This window comes from Centruroides vittatus, unplaced genomic scaffold, assembly GCF_030686945.1.
Source record: "Centruroides vittatus isolate TY-2023 unplaced genomic scaffold, ASM3068694v2 contig_18, whole genome shotgun sequence".
In the NCBI taxonomy this organism is placed as follows: domain Eukaryota; kingdom Metazoa; phylum Arthropoda; class Arachnida; order Scorpiones; family Buthidae; genus Centruroides; species Centruroides vittatus.
Window position 1 is genome coordinate 976,062 of NW_027121101.1, and position 17,113 is coordinate 993,174.

General features: G+C 29.8%; 1 protein-coding gene across 4 annotated transcripts in view; it reads left to right on the top strand.

Annotated features, from left to right (window-relative positions):
• LOC136969515 (YLP motif-containing protein 1-like) overlaps positions 1 to 17,113 on the top strand; it is a 145,561-nt gene that overhangs the window by 41,312 nt on the left and 87,136 nt on the right. For all 4 annotated transcript variants that reach the window (XM_067263693.1, XM_067263690.1, XM_067263692.1 and 1 more), the window contains exons 8-11: positions 5,182 to 5,396; positions 13,292 to 13,402; positions 14,302 to 14,710; positions 14,789 to 15,014. In XM_067263693.1, the coding sequence (XP_067119794.1) occupies positions 5,182 to 5,396; positions 13,292 to 13,402; positions 14,302 to 14,710; positions 14,789 to 15,014 (961 nt within the window). The remainder of the gene's footprint in view (positions 1 to 5,181; positions 5,397 to 13,291; positions 13,403 to 14,301; positions 14,711 to 14,788; positions 15,015 to 17,113) is intronic.

Genomic DNA, 17,113 nt, shown 5'->3' on the forward strand with positions numbered 1-17,113 from the left:
TCCCAAAATCCAAAATATGATTTAAGTGGTTTTCCAGGATGCTGAGTTTAAATATTTGGTCCATTTTTTTGCCAAACTTGATTTGTTGTCAGATGACCATTTGATATTTGGCTGTGACTGGAGCAGTTTCTTAGAGGTAACATTTGTAGTTATATAAATCAAATACTATAATATAATGGAAGCATTAGAAGTATGAAAGTATTTAATAATCTTAATGTTTGTTGTTATTTTTTGCCTGAGCAATGCTGAGCTCATCTAGTTTTCTAATAAATGGATAGTCAAAAGATTTCTAGAATAGGTTTTATTGGACACATGAGAAGCAATTACATATTAAAAAGGTGTCATAAAACATATATGAATGAAGAGTGCATATCACACATACATCGTCATTCTGAGGGGACAAGGCAAGAAGTGATTAGCAGCAAGATATCAGAGGTCATATGACTTTAAGGCAGTACTGCTTGTATTTTTATACTGTATATCTCATTAGAGAGCATTCAGAAATTTTGGAGCAAGGATGTGCACAGCTTTTCAGCTAGGTCTCTTACTGTACTTCTGGAAGGAAGTAAAAGTAATGTGACTGATAAATATACTGTGTTTATTGATTAATCAATATAACAGTAAAACTGATGATATAAGAATGGAAACTAATATGTGTAAGTACAGTAAAATTATGTCATCATGAATTTTAACATTTTCAAGTGATAAGTATGTTCTATAGAACTCTTAAGCCATGAAAAAGTGGAGAGAATTGAATACCATTAACAACCCCATGGATGATCTTGTTTCTTTGGATAAGCATGATGCATTAATCTTGAGGGTGATCTCTTAAATGGAGTCAACTGTAATAAATAAATAGCGCTAACATGACATTTGGAAATATAAGTGGAGTCAAATCTGTTTTTTAAGGTATAATAATGATTGAATAAAATTGTTTAGCAATATCTGAAGAGTGTGGATTGCATACATTGGAGAAGAACTCTAAACAATGATCCTATATCTAATTAAGTTTTCAGTAATTCTCCTCTTTATCTAATAATTCTTAGGGAACTGTTTAGAAACTGATGATATTATTATGTTATTCTTTATAGCAAATATGAATAAGCTCTCAAACTTTGTCATTGGATATTATTAATATTAACATTTTTTTAATTTAATTTTTTTCCAGCTTGCATTATTTGATTAAATAAAACAAGTGACATAGAAACATTTTAAAAATTTGTCATTTAGTGGCCATTTTGATGATGCTATCTTAAATATTTCATTTCCCTTGTTTTAAATGTTACTACCTCAGTTTTTCCCTTATTTTATAATTATATTTACAATGAATTGCTAATGTAAATAAAATGAAACAAACAAAGAAAAAACCGAATATCTCAGATGACAATATATTCCAAACTGAATACTGGTATCATATTTTCAATTATCACTTTTGTGATGCAGGTTATATTGTGACATGAGTTATGTGAAAGTTTTATTTCCATTTTAGAAGTATTTTGCAGTTATATGCCAGAAGGATGGATATATATGCTGCTATAGATTGTACACAGGAAATTACAGTAGCACATTTGCTGAAAAATATATCTTACAGTTAGTATATTGTGCGGTTGTTAGTATATACATACAACCTTTATATATAATGAACGATTACTACATTAGGAACACCTGTCTAATAATGGGTTGGTCCACCTTTCCAGGTATTACAACTTGCAAATGTCAGAACATGGACTTTACCAGATAACGAACATTCTCTGTTCTTAACTGGACCCATGCCTGCCTGAGCAGTTCTGTCAGCTGGTTCATATTTATTGGAAGAGGGGTGACAACCTCACCACACATTCCAGCATGTTCAATAAGGTTGCAGGATGATGAGTTGGGGCTAAGGCAGTGTATGGAATTCATTGTCATGTTCCTCTAACCATTCATGAGTGAGCCTCCTCCAGTGACACAGTGTGTTATCATGTTGAAACATGGTATTGTTGTCAGGAAACAGCCTGGCGATATGGTACAGATCAGCATTTCTCAAACTATGGGTCATGACTCATGACTCAATATTGGGTCACATTAACAGGTCATGAAATATACTACCTTCTGCAGAAATACTTGTAATACTTGTATTATTGAAATAGTCTCTAAGAATTAAGAACAAGAGATGCATCTGTTAAATACAGAAAACTTTTAACAACTTTTTTCTTATAATTATTATTGTCATTTAGTAATAAAATTAAGATTATAGAATGTGTATATATGAAATTGATTTCTCTTTTTTATTTTGAATAACATCAAAATAGATATTTTATGTAAAGTCAGTCATAGTCATAAAGCCATTTAAGTTGCAATGGTTTTGAAAATGTTTCCTTGTTTATTCAAAATTTTTGGTTTATTGTCATACATAACAATAAATTATAAAACAAATAGCATATGAATTTTGGCTCAAGTGGATCAATGTTTATATGTTTATATATATATAAACATATAAACATTGATCCACTTAAGAAGATTTTTGTCAATTTCATTTATATATTATATATATATATATTATATATAATGATATAATATAAAATGAAATTGACAAAAATCTTCTTACAATCTGAAAAGTACATTTTAAAAAATAGTTCATTAAGTTTATAAAAGAAACTTGTAATATTTTTCAATGTAAAATAGACTCTTGAATAATTTTGAAACAGTCTGTTTTACTTCAATCATCAATCTTACATTTTTCAATAGTTAAATTTCAGTAATAAAAACTGAAATTGAAGTAAGTTGTTACAAATCAAAATTGGCCTGAATTGCTCTTTAAAGAAATGTACTTGATGTTACATTTCACATGTAAAAGATAATGCATAATTTTATTTTGTTATATAATATATAATGACTTCAGTTTACCAGGTGTTTTTAAAATTTTTATGTTATAAATATATGGGTTGTGGAACCTTTACAAAGAAACATATTGGGTTGTATGAGCAAAAAATTCAAGAAATGCTGGTACAGATGATAACCTAAGCAGGTCCCTATATCGTTCATCATTCAAGAATTGTGGGAAGATTATTGATGGCTCTAGGCCTTACCAAAAGAACACTCCCCAAACCACAATACTGCCACCACCAGCTTTTATAACTATAACAGGATGCAGCTTCATGCTGTTTACATCAGATTTGGACTTGCCCATCATCACGATTCAGCATGAAAATGGACCTCTTTTCATTTGTCCCAGGTCAAACGGTGTCTTTTCCTTGCCCATGCAAGGCATTGTTTGCAATGACTTGTGCATTTGACAGCAGACATGGCTATTGAACCCCCAGTCAATGAAAGGTATGTTGCATAGTCATTGTCAAAACACATTTGCCTTGTTCACTAAGGTACTGGTGGGTGAGCTATTCGACACAGCAGCAGCCATGTGTGATCTGAAGGATGTTTGTGCATAATTTATATACTCATGGTATATATGGTATACCCTGGACATCATGGTAAGGAAATACTGGCACCAACCCTCCAGGCCCCAATGATCTATTTGGGCTCAAGTCACCTCATTTATCCATTACCAGCAAGTATTGCTTTCTACTATGCAAATCACAGGCCAACATGTCTCAACTACAGCCAAATTACAGTTGAGACATGGCAATTAAGGAAATCCCTTTACCACTTTCAAGATGACGATGGCATGATGTTCCTAATCCAGTGATGGTTCAGTGTATATACACTATTAGTTGTTACTCGCAACTTTGCCCAAGTGGATTTTGCAAGCAAACACCATTTATATTCAGTATTTCAACAATCATAGTAATTGTTATATAACACCTACTGCTGAGAATGATAAGAATTGCTGAGAATCAAACAAACTGTTTTCAATTTGATCAATTTTCTGGAACGTTTACAATGATTCTATAATCGAACCAATATGCAATAACAAATTCAAATTTAAAACCATTCAAACATTTGGTTAAAAAATCGAAATATATAAAAACATTTATAACAATGTCTGAAATGTTATCAATTTAATACACCTAACTACTCAATGAAGGCGAAATGTAATTGAAAACAAAAAATCACATCTAAAATAGTGCAGTAGAAGCCATTCTTCAGGTTAAGCCTTAATCCTCTTCCTCTCCCACCCCCGCAGGGAAATTTTGAAAAATCCCTTCTTAGTGTGCGTTTTTATGACGTACCCTAACTGTGTACCAAATTTCACCTCTTTAGGCAGTTTGCTCTGGACGATGATGAATCAATCACTCAGTCAGTCAGTCAGGACAAGTAATTTTATATATTTAGATATATAAAGTGAGTGTGCATGTGCATACAAACAAATTATTTCTAACATTATGATATTAATATATTTTATATATATGTTATGGCTAAAGCTTATGAATTGGATAAAGCTAGGATTAATTGGTTAATGCTAACTTTATCCAAGTCATAAGTGTATAAAGCTGTAATTATCCAAGAATGAATGAATGAAGCAAGAACAAAACTTAAACTTCAGGCTTTATTCATAAAAATGTGGATAGAGCTGAATATAGATGTTATATTTTTTGGGTCTGAACATATTGTTTTTTAGTCAACATGCAGAAAAACAGAGAAATGCTACCAGGCAATATATTGCTATGTTACAAGCCAGTTGGCAGTAAGGCAGCAATTTTTTCATGCCTATGATAAACTTCTCAAAAAATTTGTAAACTACACTATATTAACAAATACAATTGAAGACAAATACATACATCATAGGTGTCTTAAAAATTCTTACAAACACAACACACACACACACAATCACTGGAAATTATACTGCAATACTACCTTAATTTGAGACATTAACATTAAAACAAATAATGTCTACTTTATCTGCACTTTTATTTAGATAAAGTCAAAATTAATAGATTGCTACTTGCTTTAACTTACAGACTTGGGTGAAGTTAGCATTAGCCAATTAATCCTATCTTTATCTGATTCATGGGCTTTAGCTGTAACATATATATATATATATATAAATATAAATAAAATTTTTAACATGGCTATATATATATAAAATTTTGATATTATTTATAAATGAATGGCAAAACTTACCAAATTTATTAATAATAAACTTTGTTAGTCATTTTACTATTTTTAAAATATTTAATTTTTTAAAAATATTTATGTCCATTTTTACTTTTAATTCTAAAAATGAAATAAAATTTTATAAAACAGATTCGAAGATGAAAGAGTTTTCTTTTTTGATGAATCTTACTCCAATCAAAGTTCAGAACAGAGAGGAAAGTTTTGTGACATTGGTGGAAATGCCAAATCAAAACCAATAGAAATAGATTATGGACATAAACCAGCAGCATTAGTGGTTGGTGAAAATTTCTTGACAAAGTTTGGAACCTGCATTTTAAATTTGAGTGACACTGGTTTTAAACAAGGTAAATTATATAATTACATATATATATTCATATATAGTTTTTTTTTTTCAGTGGCTTTTATAATCAATAAATTAATGAAAATATTGGTTTGAAAGTACAGTTCTTTTTATAACAATGGTGTAAACTTTGTTGAAACATAATATATAGTTGGCTTGCTGTATGGTATCACAATGTGGATTAGTCTCTGTAAACCTTGTAGACTGGTAGACTTATCTCACAGCAGACTGGTCAGCAAACTACAGTAGAGCATCGATTACCCGACCCCTGATCAACTATCACATCGGTTAACCGACCTCGTTCTAGTTGGCAAATTCAAATGTCTGCTAATGACGTGACGCTACAATATTTGGCTATGTCTTGGCTACCTAAATAATATTTTTGTTAAATTTTTGCGTGTTTTAGCTGGAAACACTGGCTTGACCATGAAAGGGAGGCCAGTATTTAATCCAGGCTTAATTTCCTATTTTTTCTTTATTTCTGTATTTATTTTGTGCAAAATAAAGAAATAATTTAACGATGATTATTATTTTAAAAAAAAATTGTTAGGTTTAACATCGATAAAAATTCAACGCAAAGTAGATTAATAGCGATATACTAATATGCTTATTACATGGGATACACTATACTAATAATGTATTTTTTCATACTTTTCATTTATCCAACCAACCTCAGTCCCCAATTGAGTTGGATAATCGATGCTGTACTGTATTTTTATTTTATGAATGGACTACAAATGCATTTCGGGTTGGCACAGTGTATTTGCAACCTCTCATCAGTGCTAGTTCAAATAATCCAGAATTAAAAAACATGACAATGGTATACCTTAAACAAATAATATAAAAACATAAAACACTTACAATGCACCACAATATAAATTGTGAAGTAATGCTACAAGTAGGAGGTGGAAGGTTCAACCTTCCTCATCACAAACCATTATCCAAGTGGATACAAACTGTAAACATTACATAACAGTAAGGATGGTTGCTAGATGTCAGTTGACTTGGGGGAGTGGTCACATGTGTTGACAATGTGGGGGTACACACACAATATTATTAAAAGTTATAACCGTACAGGATACACATTTACAAGTGTAATATGTTACAAATATACAGAGTTGGGACTTAATCACTAGAATTAACAATTTTTGCATTATTTATCAAATCATACCATCTGTGGTCAATTTGCATACCATCTGAATTATTAATTAAATTATATTTTTCTTTTCTAATTGCTAAATGTTCTTTACATTTCTTTTTATAGATATCTTTTTCAAAATGTATAATTTTTATTTTATCACTGTTTATTTTACAATTATAGTTAATTGTATGGTCATACCAAGGAGAATTATTGTACAAATAAACAACAACTAACCCGTTATACATAAAGACCAACCACTGCCGAATTACTAGGCTAGAAAATGGCTATAGTAATATTAATAATTTAAGATAATTTGGTACTAGAGTTAGGCGTTAGTGCCATCTCTTGCTAAATTTAATAATTAAAATTTTAATTAAATAATTTGAAATGAATTTAGGCCTAACTAGAAGAAAAGAATCGGCCCGAAGCGGGACTCGAACCCGCAACTCCTATCTGTACAGACACATTACCAGTTACGCTACCCAGACCTTCGGTCCGATCTCCCCTTTGGTCGATGGTCGTACCGTAATCATATATCAACTGGAAGGGGAGATTGGACCAAAGGTCCGGGTAGCGTAACTGGTAACGTGTCTGCACGGATAGCAGGAGTTGTGGGTTCGAGTCCGCTTCGGGCCGATTCTTTTCTTCCAGTTAGGCCTAAATTCATTTCAAATTATTTAATTAAAATTCTAATTATTAAATTTAGCAAGAGATGGTGCCTAGCGCCTAACTCTAGTACCAAATTATCTTAAATTATTAATATTACTATAGCCATTTTCTAGCCCAATAATTCAGCAGTGGTTGGTTTGAATTATTGTACTTTAATCTAATGGCTGCTTCATGTTCTTTCACTCTAGCTTCCAACACACGTCCAGTTTCACCTATGTACATATATGGATTTTGACAATTGCATTCTAATTTATAAACAACACCAGCACTTTTTAGGCAATCAATATTATTATTGTTACTTTTATTTGGGTATTTATCAATGTTCTGTGAAATTTTATTCAACAAAAGATGGGGCCAAGCAAATGTTATAACTTTTAAGGTTATTATTACAATGATCAAAAATATTTTTAATATATGGGAAACTAATATATGTTTTTTCATTTTTGAACTTTGTGTTATATCTATTTTTTAAATAACATGTTTTCCATTTAGAAAGAATAGATTTTGGGTAATCGTTCAATATAAATTTAGTATCTAATTCCTTAAGTTTGATAATTTTATTATATTCATCAGATATACGTGTATAAATATTTTTCAATTCCATTATGTATGAATTCTTTTTTATATAATCTGGGAGTATAAGAATGGAAATTAATAGTTTTATTAACATTACATGGTTTATTATATGTTATAAAATCAAAACTATTAGTGTTGTTTATTATAGTAATGTCGAGGTAGTTAATTTGCCTGTTTACTGCTTCTTCAATATCGAATTGAATGTATTTGTAATGAATGCATTTGTAGTCCATTTGTAGTGCATTTGTAATGCATTTGTAGTTCGTTCGTAAAATAAAAAATAGTTTGCTGACCAGTCTGCTGTGAGATAAGTCTACCAGTCTACAAGGTTTACAGAGACTAATCCACATTGTTTGTTGAAACAGTTTGCATAATACAATACTTTTTAAATTTTGTTTGGGAAATAGCCACATTAGATTCTATGTTGTTGAACTTGTACTCATTTGAGTCTATTAATAGTTGTGATTTTGAAGCATACAGTTCATTACTTTTAAGGATTTTTAAGATTATTTTGGTTTTATTTGTTTATAAATTTTTGCAGATATATATTACTTAATTTTATTTATAAGAACCATATTAGAATAATTTCTTTGTTGTGAATTAATTATCTGCCTTAAATTACACCTAATGAAAAAAAGTAATGCTTAAAAGAAACTTTTTATATAATTGTTATTATTATGATAATGGTAGCATCAGTGGCAGCTTTTGGCTGTTTAATATGGGAGTGTTAAGTAACAGTAGGGTAAATAGAAGAGAACTGAGTTAGAACACTCAAATTTACATTCACTTGTGTTACTGTGATATTAATGTATACAGGTCATGGAGTACTCTGCACCTCTGCTCTGACTCAGTAATTAATTCATATGATGTGGCCACACTGCTTGCATCAACAGCGCTAAATAGACACGTGAAATATCATTTCAAGCATTTCATCAAATTGTGAGATGTTAGGGCTGAATGAGTGGGACTGTTCTCTGTTTGGGGGGTTCGGTACATGACATTGACTGTTTAACAGTGCTGTCACAGGAGGGTGTGATTTGTGTTTAAGAATTTCCTATGACACGTATCTAGTATGACAGCCTTCTGTATTGTGATGTATGTGATTTTGTGAAGCCATAATGTTTAATAGTTTTATTAAAAGTTTATAAAAAGTTGTCAAAAGTTTAATTTTTATGTAAGAAAAGCCAACTGAAGAGGACCAATAGGTCCACAATGCTTTTTAGCATAGGTATACTTCTAAACAAATATAGATTAAATTAAATTGAAAAAGGCAGATGGTATATTTCACAATATAAAAAATACTTAGAAGAAAACTAAAATGTCTTCAAGCATCCATCCTGTCTAATCATCAGGAACAAACAGTCTTCACTTCACAGAGATGACCTTCAATAAAAGGTTGTCTCTGTGAAGTGAAGATTGTTTGTTCCTGATGATTGGTTAGGATGGATGCTTGAAGACATTTTAGTTTTCTTCTAAGTATTTTTTATATTGTGAATATAAACAAGCAATTATTTATTGTGACAAGCTGGGCTGAAATTTTTAATTGTATTTTCAATTTATTTAACTTATTACATTATTTATTTATTTAGCTAATTTATTATATTAAATTAGCATAATTTAAAATATATTTTAAGTTATACTAATTTAATTTAATTAAATTATACTAATAGTAAATATACTAATTTGAGGTGGAGAACATACATTTTCCACCTCAAATTAGTAGTATCTTGCCCCTGTACGTCATATTTTTCTTATTAGCAATAGTTGTGCCTGTAATATATGTAACTCTTTTCAGGGAAAAATTTTTGCATTGAAATAAGTTTGTATATAGTTAATCAGGGCCTCCTGCCCATAAGCTTTTCAAATCTGGTCTCGATTTTCATCTATCTAACACCACTGTCCTTGAGATTAAAGAAGGATAGACAGACAGATGAACGACAGTGGGAATTTATAGGTCTACAATTTTTTCAAATTGCAGCTCAATAATGTTTTTCTATTGGAACAATTATTTACTAACTACTCCAATTATTGGAGAATTAATCATCAGGTGACAATTAATTGGTGGAGGAGCCAATTAATATGATTAACAATTAGCAAATAATTACATGGTACATGTACATCTAGACAATGAATGTGATTTTTGGTCTGTTTTGATGGTTTGTTTTGTCTGTGATTATGGCATGGTCATAATGTATTTTGTTTGTATTGTTTTCTATGAACATCTGAGGTGTGTATTTGTAGTATGGTTCTTGGGTATGTAATAGTTTGTGTTTGTGTGCAAACTTTTGATTTCATTATGTTGATGGGTAGTCTGTTTAGGCTAAAAGCTTACAACCTGATGTGATGTGTTGTATAGTTTTGTGCATGATGTGGCATTTCCTATATGTTGTTTGTAAGTGTTGTATTTTTTAAAATGTACTTTCTGCAGTTTTTAATTTCCTGGTTATGTATAACAGAGGGAAAGTATGATGGTTGGTCAAAAAATGACCCCCCAAGATATTTGCATCTTTGGACTTGAGATTGGAAACTTCAAGAAATGCACAAAAGATTTGAAAATTTTTTCCATATGCATATGTATGAATGTTAATGTATATGTGTGAGGGGTATGATTTTGTTCACCCACTTTAACTGCTGTGCTTTTTGTCAAAAATGTCTGAAAGTATGCAGGAAGGTTTGTGTATTAGGGAGATTGATACTATTAAATTTTGGTTGTTAAAGATCAAGGGGTGGGGAGATGGAGGGGGTCACTGTCATATCTTGAGTAGGGTCGGAGTTAATTAAGATTTCACTTGTTATTAGTATTTACAATTTTTGATCAGACTCATATTTATCCTCAAAATTAAGCTTTTTGCCATTTTACAATAATTAATAATATAAAAAGCTTTTACTAAAATCTCATAACAGGTGGTACCACGTATAGTTTTAAAGTTTTGGCCAGTTATGCAACTCATTGCTGCATTTTTTGTACATGGATTGAGTGAATAGTGGTAACAACAGTTGTATAATACACATTATGCTTTATTTAGACATGAATGGAACATCACTATACTCATTATAGTCACTGACCATATGAATAACTCTAGTCCGTAACTGGAAAACAGTATATGCCATTAGCAGATCTGTTTTATTGATATCCTCAATAGACAGATCTATGGTGCAGAATACCTCAGCAACACTACAAAAGCATTGTTCTCATTCAAATGTCTTTTTCTTGGGAGATCAAAGTCAAATGGACTAATATCTGGAGAACACAGCATGTTCTCCAAGTTTTCCCAATACCATCTTGCAAAACATTTCTTCATTGGTTAGGCAACATGACTGTAAGAATTGCTATTATTAAGTACTGGTGGACTGTCTTTGATGAAATGCGGTTGCTTTTTTTATAGTGCTAGATGCAGATGATTGCAAAAAACTATTGATGGTATCAGCATTCACAGTTTGATTTTCAGGAATAGCAACTGTACAATTGGATAGTGCTTCAGTATCACATGCCTCTGTATGTCCTAACCAAACAGTCTTTTGCATGTGGCCTTGTGCAATCTTAAATTTTATCCAGCTGCATTGTTTGAACTTTGTAAACGTATTTTGGCTTTTTTTCACCTAACAGCTATAATTTATTTGTTTTGTAAGTTACCTCTTTTGTTTCACACAAATGCTAAAGTAACTAAAGTAAAGTAACGTCTGACACTGGAAATGCTTTCTGATACTTGATTATTTTGTAACGTCTTATTACACAAAAGTAAAGCAAAAGCCCAGAAAAAGATGCTAATGGCATGTTACATGCTAAGGTTTGTGGTTAGTGTGTCAGGCCTGGACCTGCATGGGCAAAAATAAAATATTATTACTAAAGATCAAATGTTAAAAGAATTACTATATGTAATATAAAAAATTCTATTTATTAAAGTATATTGTAGTAAAGCTTGTGTATGTACAATTCAATAATGCTAGAAAATCTTTATAAAATAAAAAAAAGGATATTTTATCAAACCAAAACAAATACGTACAAAACCTTCCCGACAATTTGGGAACTTAAATCAAATTAGAATTATCTTAATTCTATCTCCACACAACTGACAAGAAAGAAAGGGATCAATTCTGTCTAAAAAAATGCAATGAATCTTGCAAATTTGACTATGCATCACCAAAACTCTGTTACTGGTTTTCAGTCATACAAATCTTACAAATCTGAAACTGGAACTTGGAAACCTTTGTCAGTCACTTGATTCTTAGCACCATCTCGTTCAAATCTAAGCTTTACCTTGTCTGAGTCGTCTCTTCATCTTTTTATGTGGCAGGTGTGGTGATGTTACAATGTATTTGCCCACTCACCCTATTTACATACTTACAAAGTAACATTTTATTTGTTCTAGTAGTATGTTTTTTCCTCAAGTCATCTCCCTCACAATTTTATAACACTTTTTTCTGTATTATATGGTAACAATTTGGAGGTGGGAGATCATTCTTTTAACATTCCATGGAAGTCTCCCACCTCAAGATGTCATTTTGGGATAATGACTTCATTTTTTTCAGTCCGCAGTTGTCATAAGGTGAGTTTTTAACTTTTAGAATTTTGTTTGGGGAAGTGTGGTAGTTTATCCTTAACAAAATAAAATGCCCCAAAATAAATAGAATAGTGAACTAAAAATAATCTCCAAACAAAATGGAACGGTTAGGAATAGACTTCTTACAATTTTATCACGAGAGTGCACTATGAATATTTTTACAGATAATTGTTGTGTTGCCACTACTTTTCACTCAACTCTTATATTTATGATCTAGTTTCATAAGGCAATTTTGAACCCTTCTGTCTGTCCAAAGAGAAATACATGAGTCAGCCAGCAGTTCAGCTGTCAATGTGATCCTGGCTAAGATCATTAGGGTGCCTACTGTGGAGCTCCTCTTGAGTCCAAGACTACTTGATAGTGTCCATGAGTTTTGTGTACTGCATTAAATCCTAGTCAATGTTGTGTAAGGTTACTGTTTTTGTCTGCATTAATTACTGCTTTGTGTAATTATGATGATTCTTGTTTTCTATAGAAAAACACTCATATGGTCTGTATTTGTTTATAGTGCAGATTTAAATGATCAGAGGCCTTGTCTTCCTTTTTTTACAAGGAAGAGTCAGCCTTTCTATGGGTAACTTAGAGTGGTGTTTATGGTGTTTTGTTAATGTTGTTCATATTTTCTTTTGGAGTTGTTCTAGTTCTGTGTATGTTCATGTTCAATGTATAAATTCAAATGTGTTCAATTCCAAATGACTATGTGAGTACTGGGAATGCTTTAAATGCATGCATGTTATTAGTATTGAGTTTATTATTATTATTATACCAAAAATTTATTAGTAAATTTTTACATTTGTTTTGATGAGTTATATAAAATATAGAAAGTTTTAAAATTACTTTTATATTTAATAATCTGTATGTTTTATTCACAAAAATTAAAGTATAAAAATATTAGCAGATTATATTTTTGCAATATATATATATATATATATATATATTTTAATCTCATAGCTTTTACTTCTCCACCATCAGTATTGTTCTCTCAGTCAAAGATTGAAACCTTTGATTATGAACATGGTCAGAAAAAGGATTTACAATCATCTGGCAGTGAAGTTGAAAAAGGTAAAATTAATATTAAAATAAATTTTTACTTATTTAAAAATTTTTTAAAGATTTATTGATGATCTTATTTAATTGCAAACTTTATTCTCAATTATACTGTCTTCATTCTCTATTATATGATATTCTGTAATTTTGTCATCACATATCTTTTTCTTTTCTTTCTTTTTGTAATTTTTTTCATTCATAATTTGAAATACATCATCAGGGTTCATACTGATCTAGAAATCAGGAAAAACTTGGTGAAGTCAGGGAATATTTTCATTTCACAATTATTATATCAATATTTTAACAATATTGTCATAATAATTCATAATAAATATTGAATAAATGAAATAAGTTTAATTGTTTAACCCATTTTATAAAATTAATGAATATTTTTCAATTTTTAAATTGTTTTGATTTGTATTTCAATTTGTTTATTTTATTTGATTTTGGATTAGAATTATTAAAAAATTAACATACACCAAAGAACCTTAAATAAATTTCAGTAGAAGTTTAATACAAGTAAACTGTGGACAAACCTTTTTGATTATTTCAAGAGATCTTCATCAGGTCTGACATTCTAATTTAGAATGCAAGAAAAATAACCATTATGTAGTATAAAATTTTGAAATAAAGAACATGTGAGATGCTAATATAAATAAAAATTAACAGTACTAAATACAAAATAACTCCTTGACCCCTAAATAACATTTTGTAACATTTTTGAAACGATTGAAAACATTTGTCAAAAGTTTACTTGCAGTAAACTTCTACTAGAATTTATTTAAGGTTTTTTGGTATATGTTATTTTATTGTATGTGTGTTCCAGTCTTCCATGAGGTTTGAACTTTATTAAAAATTAATGAATGAATAAAATTTAAAGCAGTTATAGACTTTAATGTATTTATTTTATTTAGCAATATTTGATTATGAACATAAGCGTGATAGAAGTCTAAGCAGAGATAGAAACAGAGATCCAAAACGTGACTGGATTAAAGAAAAAGATAGAGAAAGAGAACGCATGAAAGATAGAGATCGTGATAGAGAGAGAGAGAGGGAACGTGATAGAGAAAGAGAAAGAGAACGTGACAAAGAAAGAGAAAGAGAGCGTGACAAAGAACGAGAACGTGACAAAGAGAGGGAACGCGATAAAGAAAGAGAACGTGATAAAGAGAGAACAGAAAAGGAAAGAGAAAAAGATAAAGATAAAACAAATAAAGATGATAAAAATAAAGAAAGGCTGAGTCGTCGTGATTTTAATAAACATTCAGAAGAAAAAGTTTTAGGCAAAGATAATTCACGTGATGAATTAAATACAATTGACAGGTACTAAATTACTTATAGTTAATAAAATAGTTAGTTGAAGTATATTGTTTTAAATTGATAATTTTCTTTTATTTGTAGAAATAAACATAGCCGTGATCAAGTACCTCTATCAGCTTCATTTAATAATCAATTTACTAGTAATTCTCCAGCAGAAATATTTTCACAGTCAGAGATTAAGGGAGAAACTGTTCTAATTAAAGATTTGTTAAGTCCTCCTGGAAGATTTCATCGTCCTAATCAATTAGTTATTATATTAAGGGGACCCCCTGGTTCTGGAAAATCATATGTTGCTAAATTGATTAAGGTATTAATATAAAATTTTCCCTTTGTTTGTTGTTAATTTATTTTTTGTCTCTAATTATTTAAAGTGTTCTTATCTTTGGCAATGTTTAAAATAAGAATTGTTTAGGACTACAAATGATAAAAACATATTATTACATTGAGAATGTAAATTTCCAGATATTCATTATTCCATTAAATATTAAAATATTTAATTAATTTCAGGAGATTGATGTTTTACAAAAAATATGCTTAAAGTTCAGAAAAAAATTGCATTATCAAATATGTATTATTATATGAATATTATAATATTTAAAGAAATATTACATTTTATGACATGGAATTCATTCTGATTCACAAATTACAAGCTTTTTCAATATAGTAATACTACTTTTAAGGTGAAATATTTCAATATAATCATGTCCTAAGCAATTCTTTTAATTTATTTTTAAAAATTGTCTTTTTAAGAAATTTATTAATTCTATTCCATAATTTTTTTTGCAAGTTCTTCTGAAGATGGAATAATAAATTTGATGTAAATAAATAAGATCAAATTTATTACCTCTCAAAATAAATCTTATCAGATAAAACACTACTATTTTATTTTTTAAAAGTAGAATTTAACACCTGTAATTACTTTTTCAATTAATTATTTGAAGACATAGTCCTTCCCAAAAAAGGAATCTCCATTTATTAGCTGTGTTCCAGACAATACATTCTTGGCGACCGACCTTTCTTTTTAGGCTACTGGCCGCCAAAAAGTCCTTTAAAAACACAAGAATACATCCAATTAAAAATAAAAACATTTCTAAAACAGGAACTGGTGATATACGGACGTCTTCTGTTTTCCATCATACCTTCTTGGGGTTGTTTCGGCTTTTATCTACAACGAAATAAACACTGGTAAAATGCAGATTAGAAAAGCTGCCCCCTGGTGATGATACTTTAAAAACTTTTTGTAGATTTTCGTCTGATGGCAATAATTATAATTATACTTATTATTATTAATTATAATTATCGCCATCAGACAAAAATTTACAAAAAGTTTTTAAAGTATCATCACCAGGGGGCAGCTTTTCTAATCTGCATTTTACCAGTGTTTATTTCGTTGTAGATAAAAGCCGAAACAACCCCAAGAAGGTATGATGGAAAACAGAAGACGTCCGTATATCACCAGTTCCTGTTTTAGAAATGTTTTTATTTTTAATTGGATGTATTATTGTGTTTTTAAAGGACTTTTTGGCGGCCAGTAGCCTAAAAAGAAAGGTCGTTCGCCAAGAATGTATTGTCTGGAACACAGAGCTAATAAATGGCGATTCCTTTTTTGGGAAGGACTATGTCTTCAAATAATTAATTATAATTATCGCCATTGGATGAAAATCTACAAAATACTTTTTTCAAATTAAACTGAAAAATTAAGACATGTATTGTTATTCAGTTAAAATGTTTTCTTATTGGTGCATTTGCTACTAAAGTTCTCTATCAGAATTTCAATTTTGGAAAAGTCATTTAAATATAGTCTTCACACAAACAGAAAATTCCTTTATTATAGATATTTTGTAGATATAAGTACTGAAATTCTTTAATAAAGTTTTGTGTATTTTTATATTATCTTTTAAAATTTAGAAAAACCAGATATGACATTTGAAAATTAAAATTTTTATAAGAATTGTTTATTGAATAAACATTTTTAACTTATTAAAATCACTTTTGGCATTCTGAACTCAATTTATAAATCATTCCAAAAATAGAACATTTGGTTTTTGTTCTGCTTTTTATATGTAATTAAATTAACAGGTTTATTCAAATTTAAGTCATACCACTTATAAATTGTATTTTCCAAAAAATGTTTGATTATTTATTTTGATTTAGATTGTATATTTGTATACACAATCTCAGAACTATGGTGAGTACATGAGTAATAATACAGAAAACTTTTCTGTGAAGTTAAACTTCTCATACATATTTAATTTTAATTACACATACATATCCACATAAGTAAAAACAGATAAACTAACTTGTCAATTATTTAATACATGCATTTGGAAAATCTACTTTATTATATAACAAACTTTCAGCTTTAACAGATACTCCCTTGTCTGAATTTAGTCCATTAGATTGAGG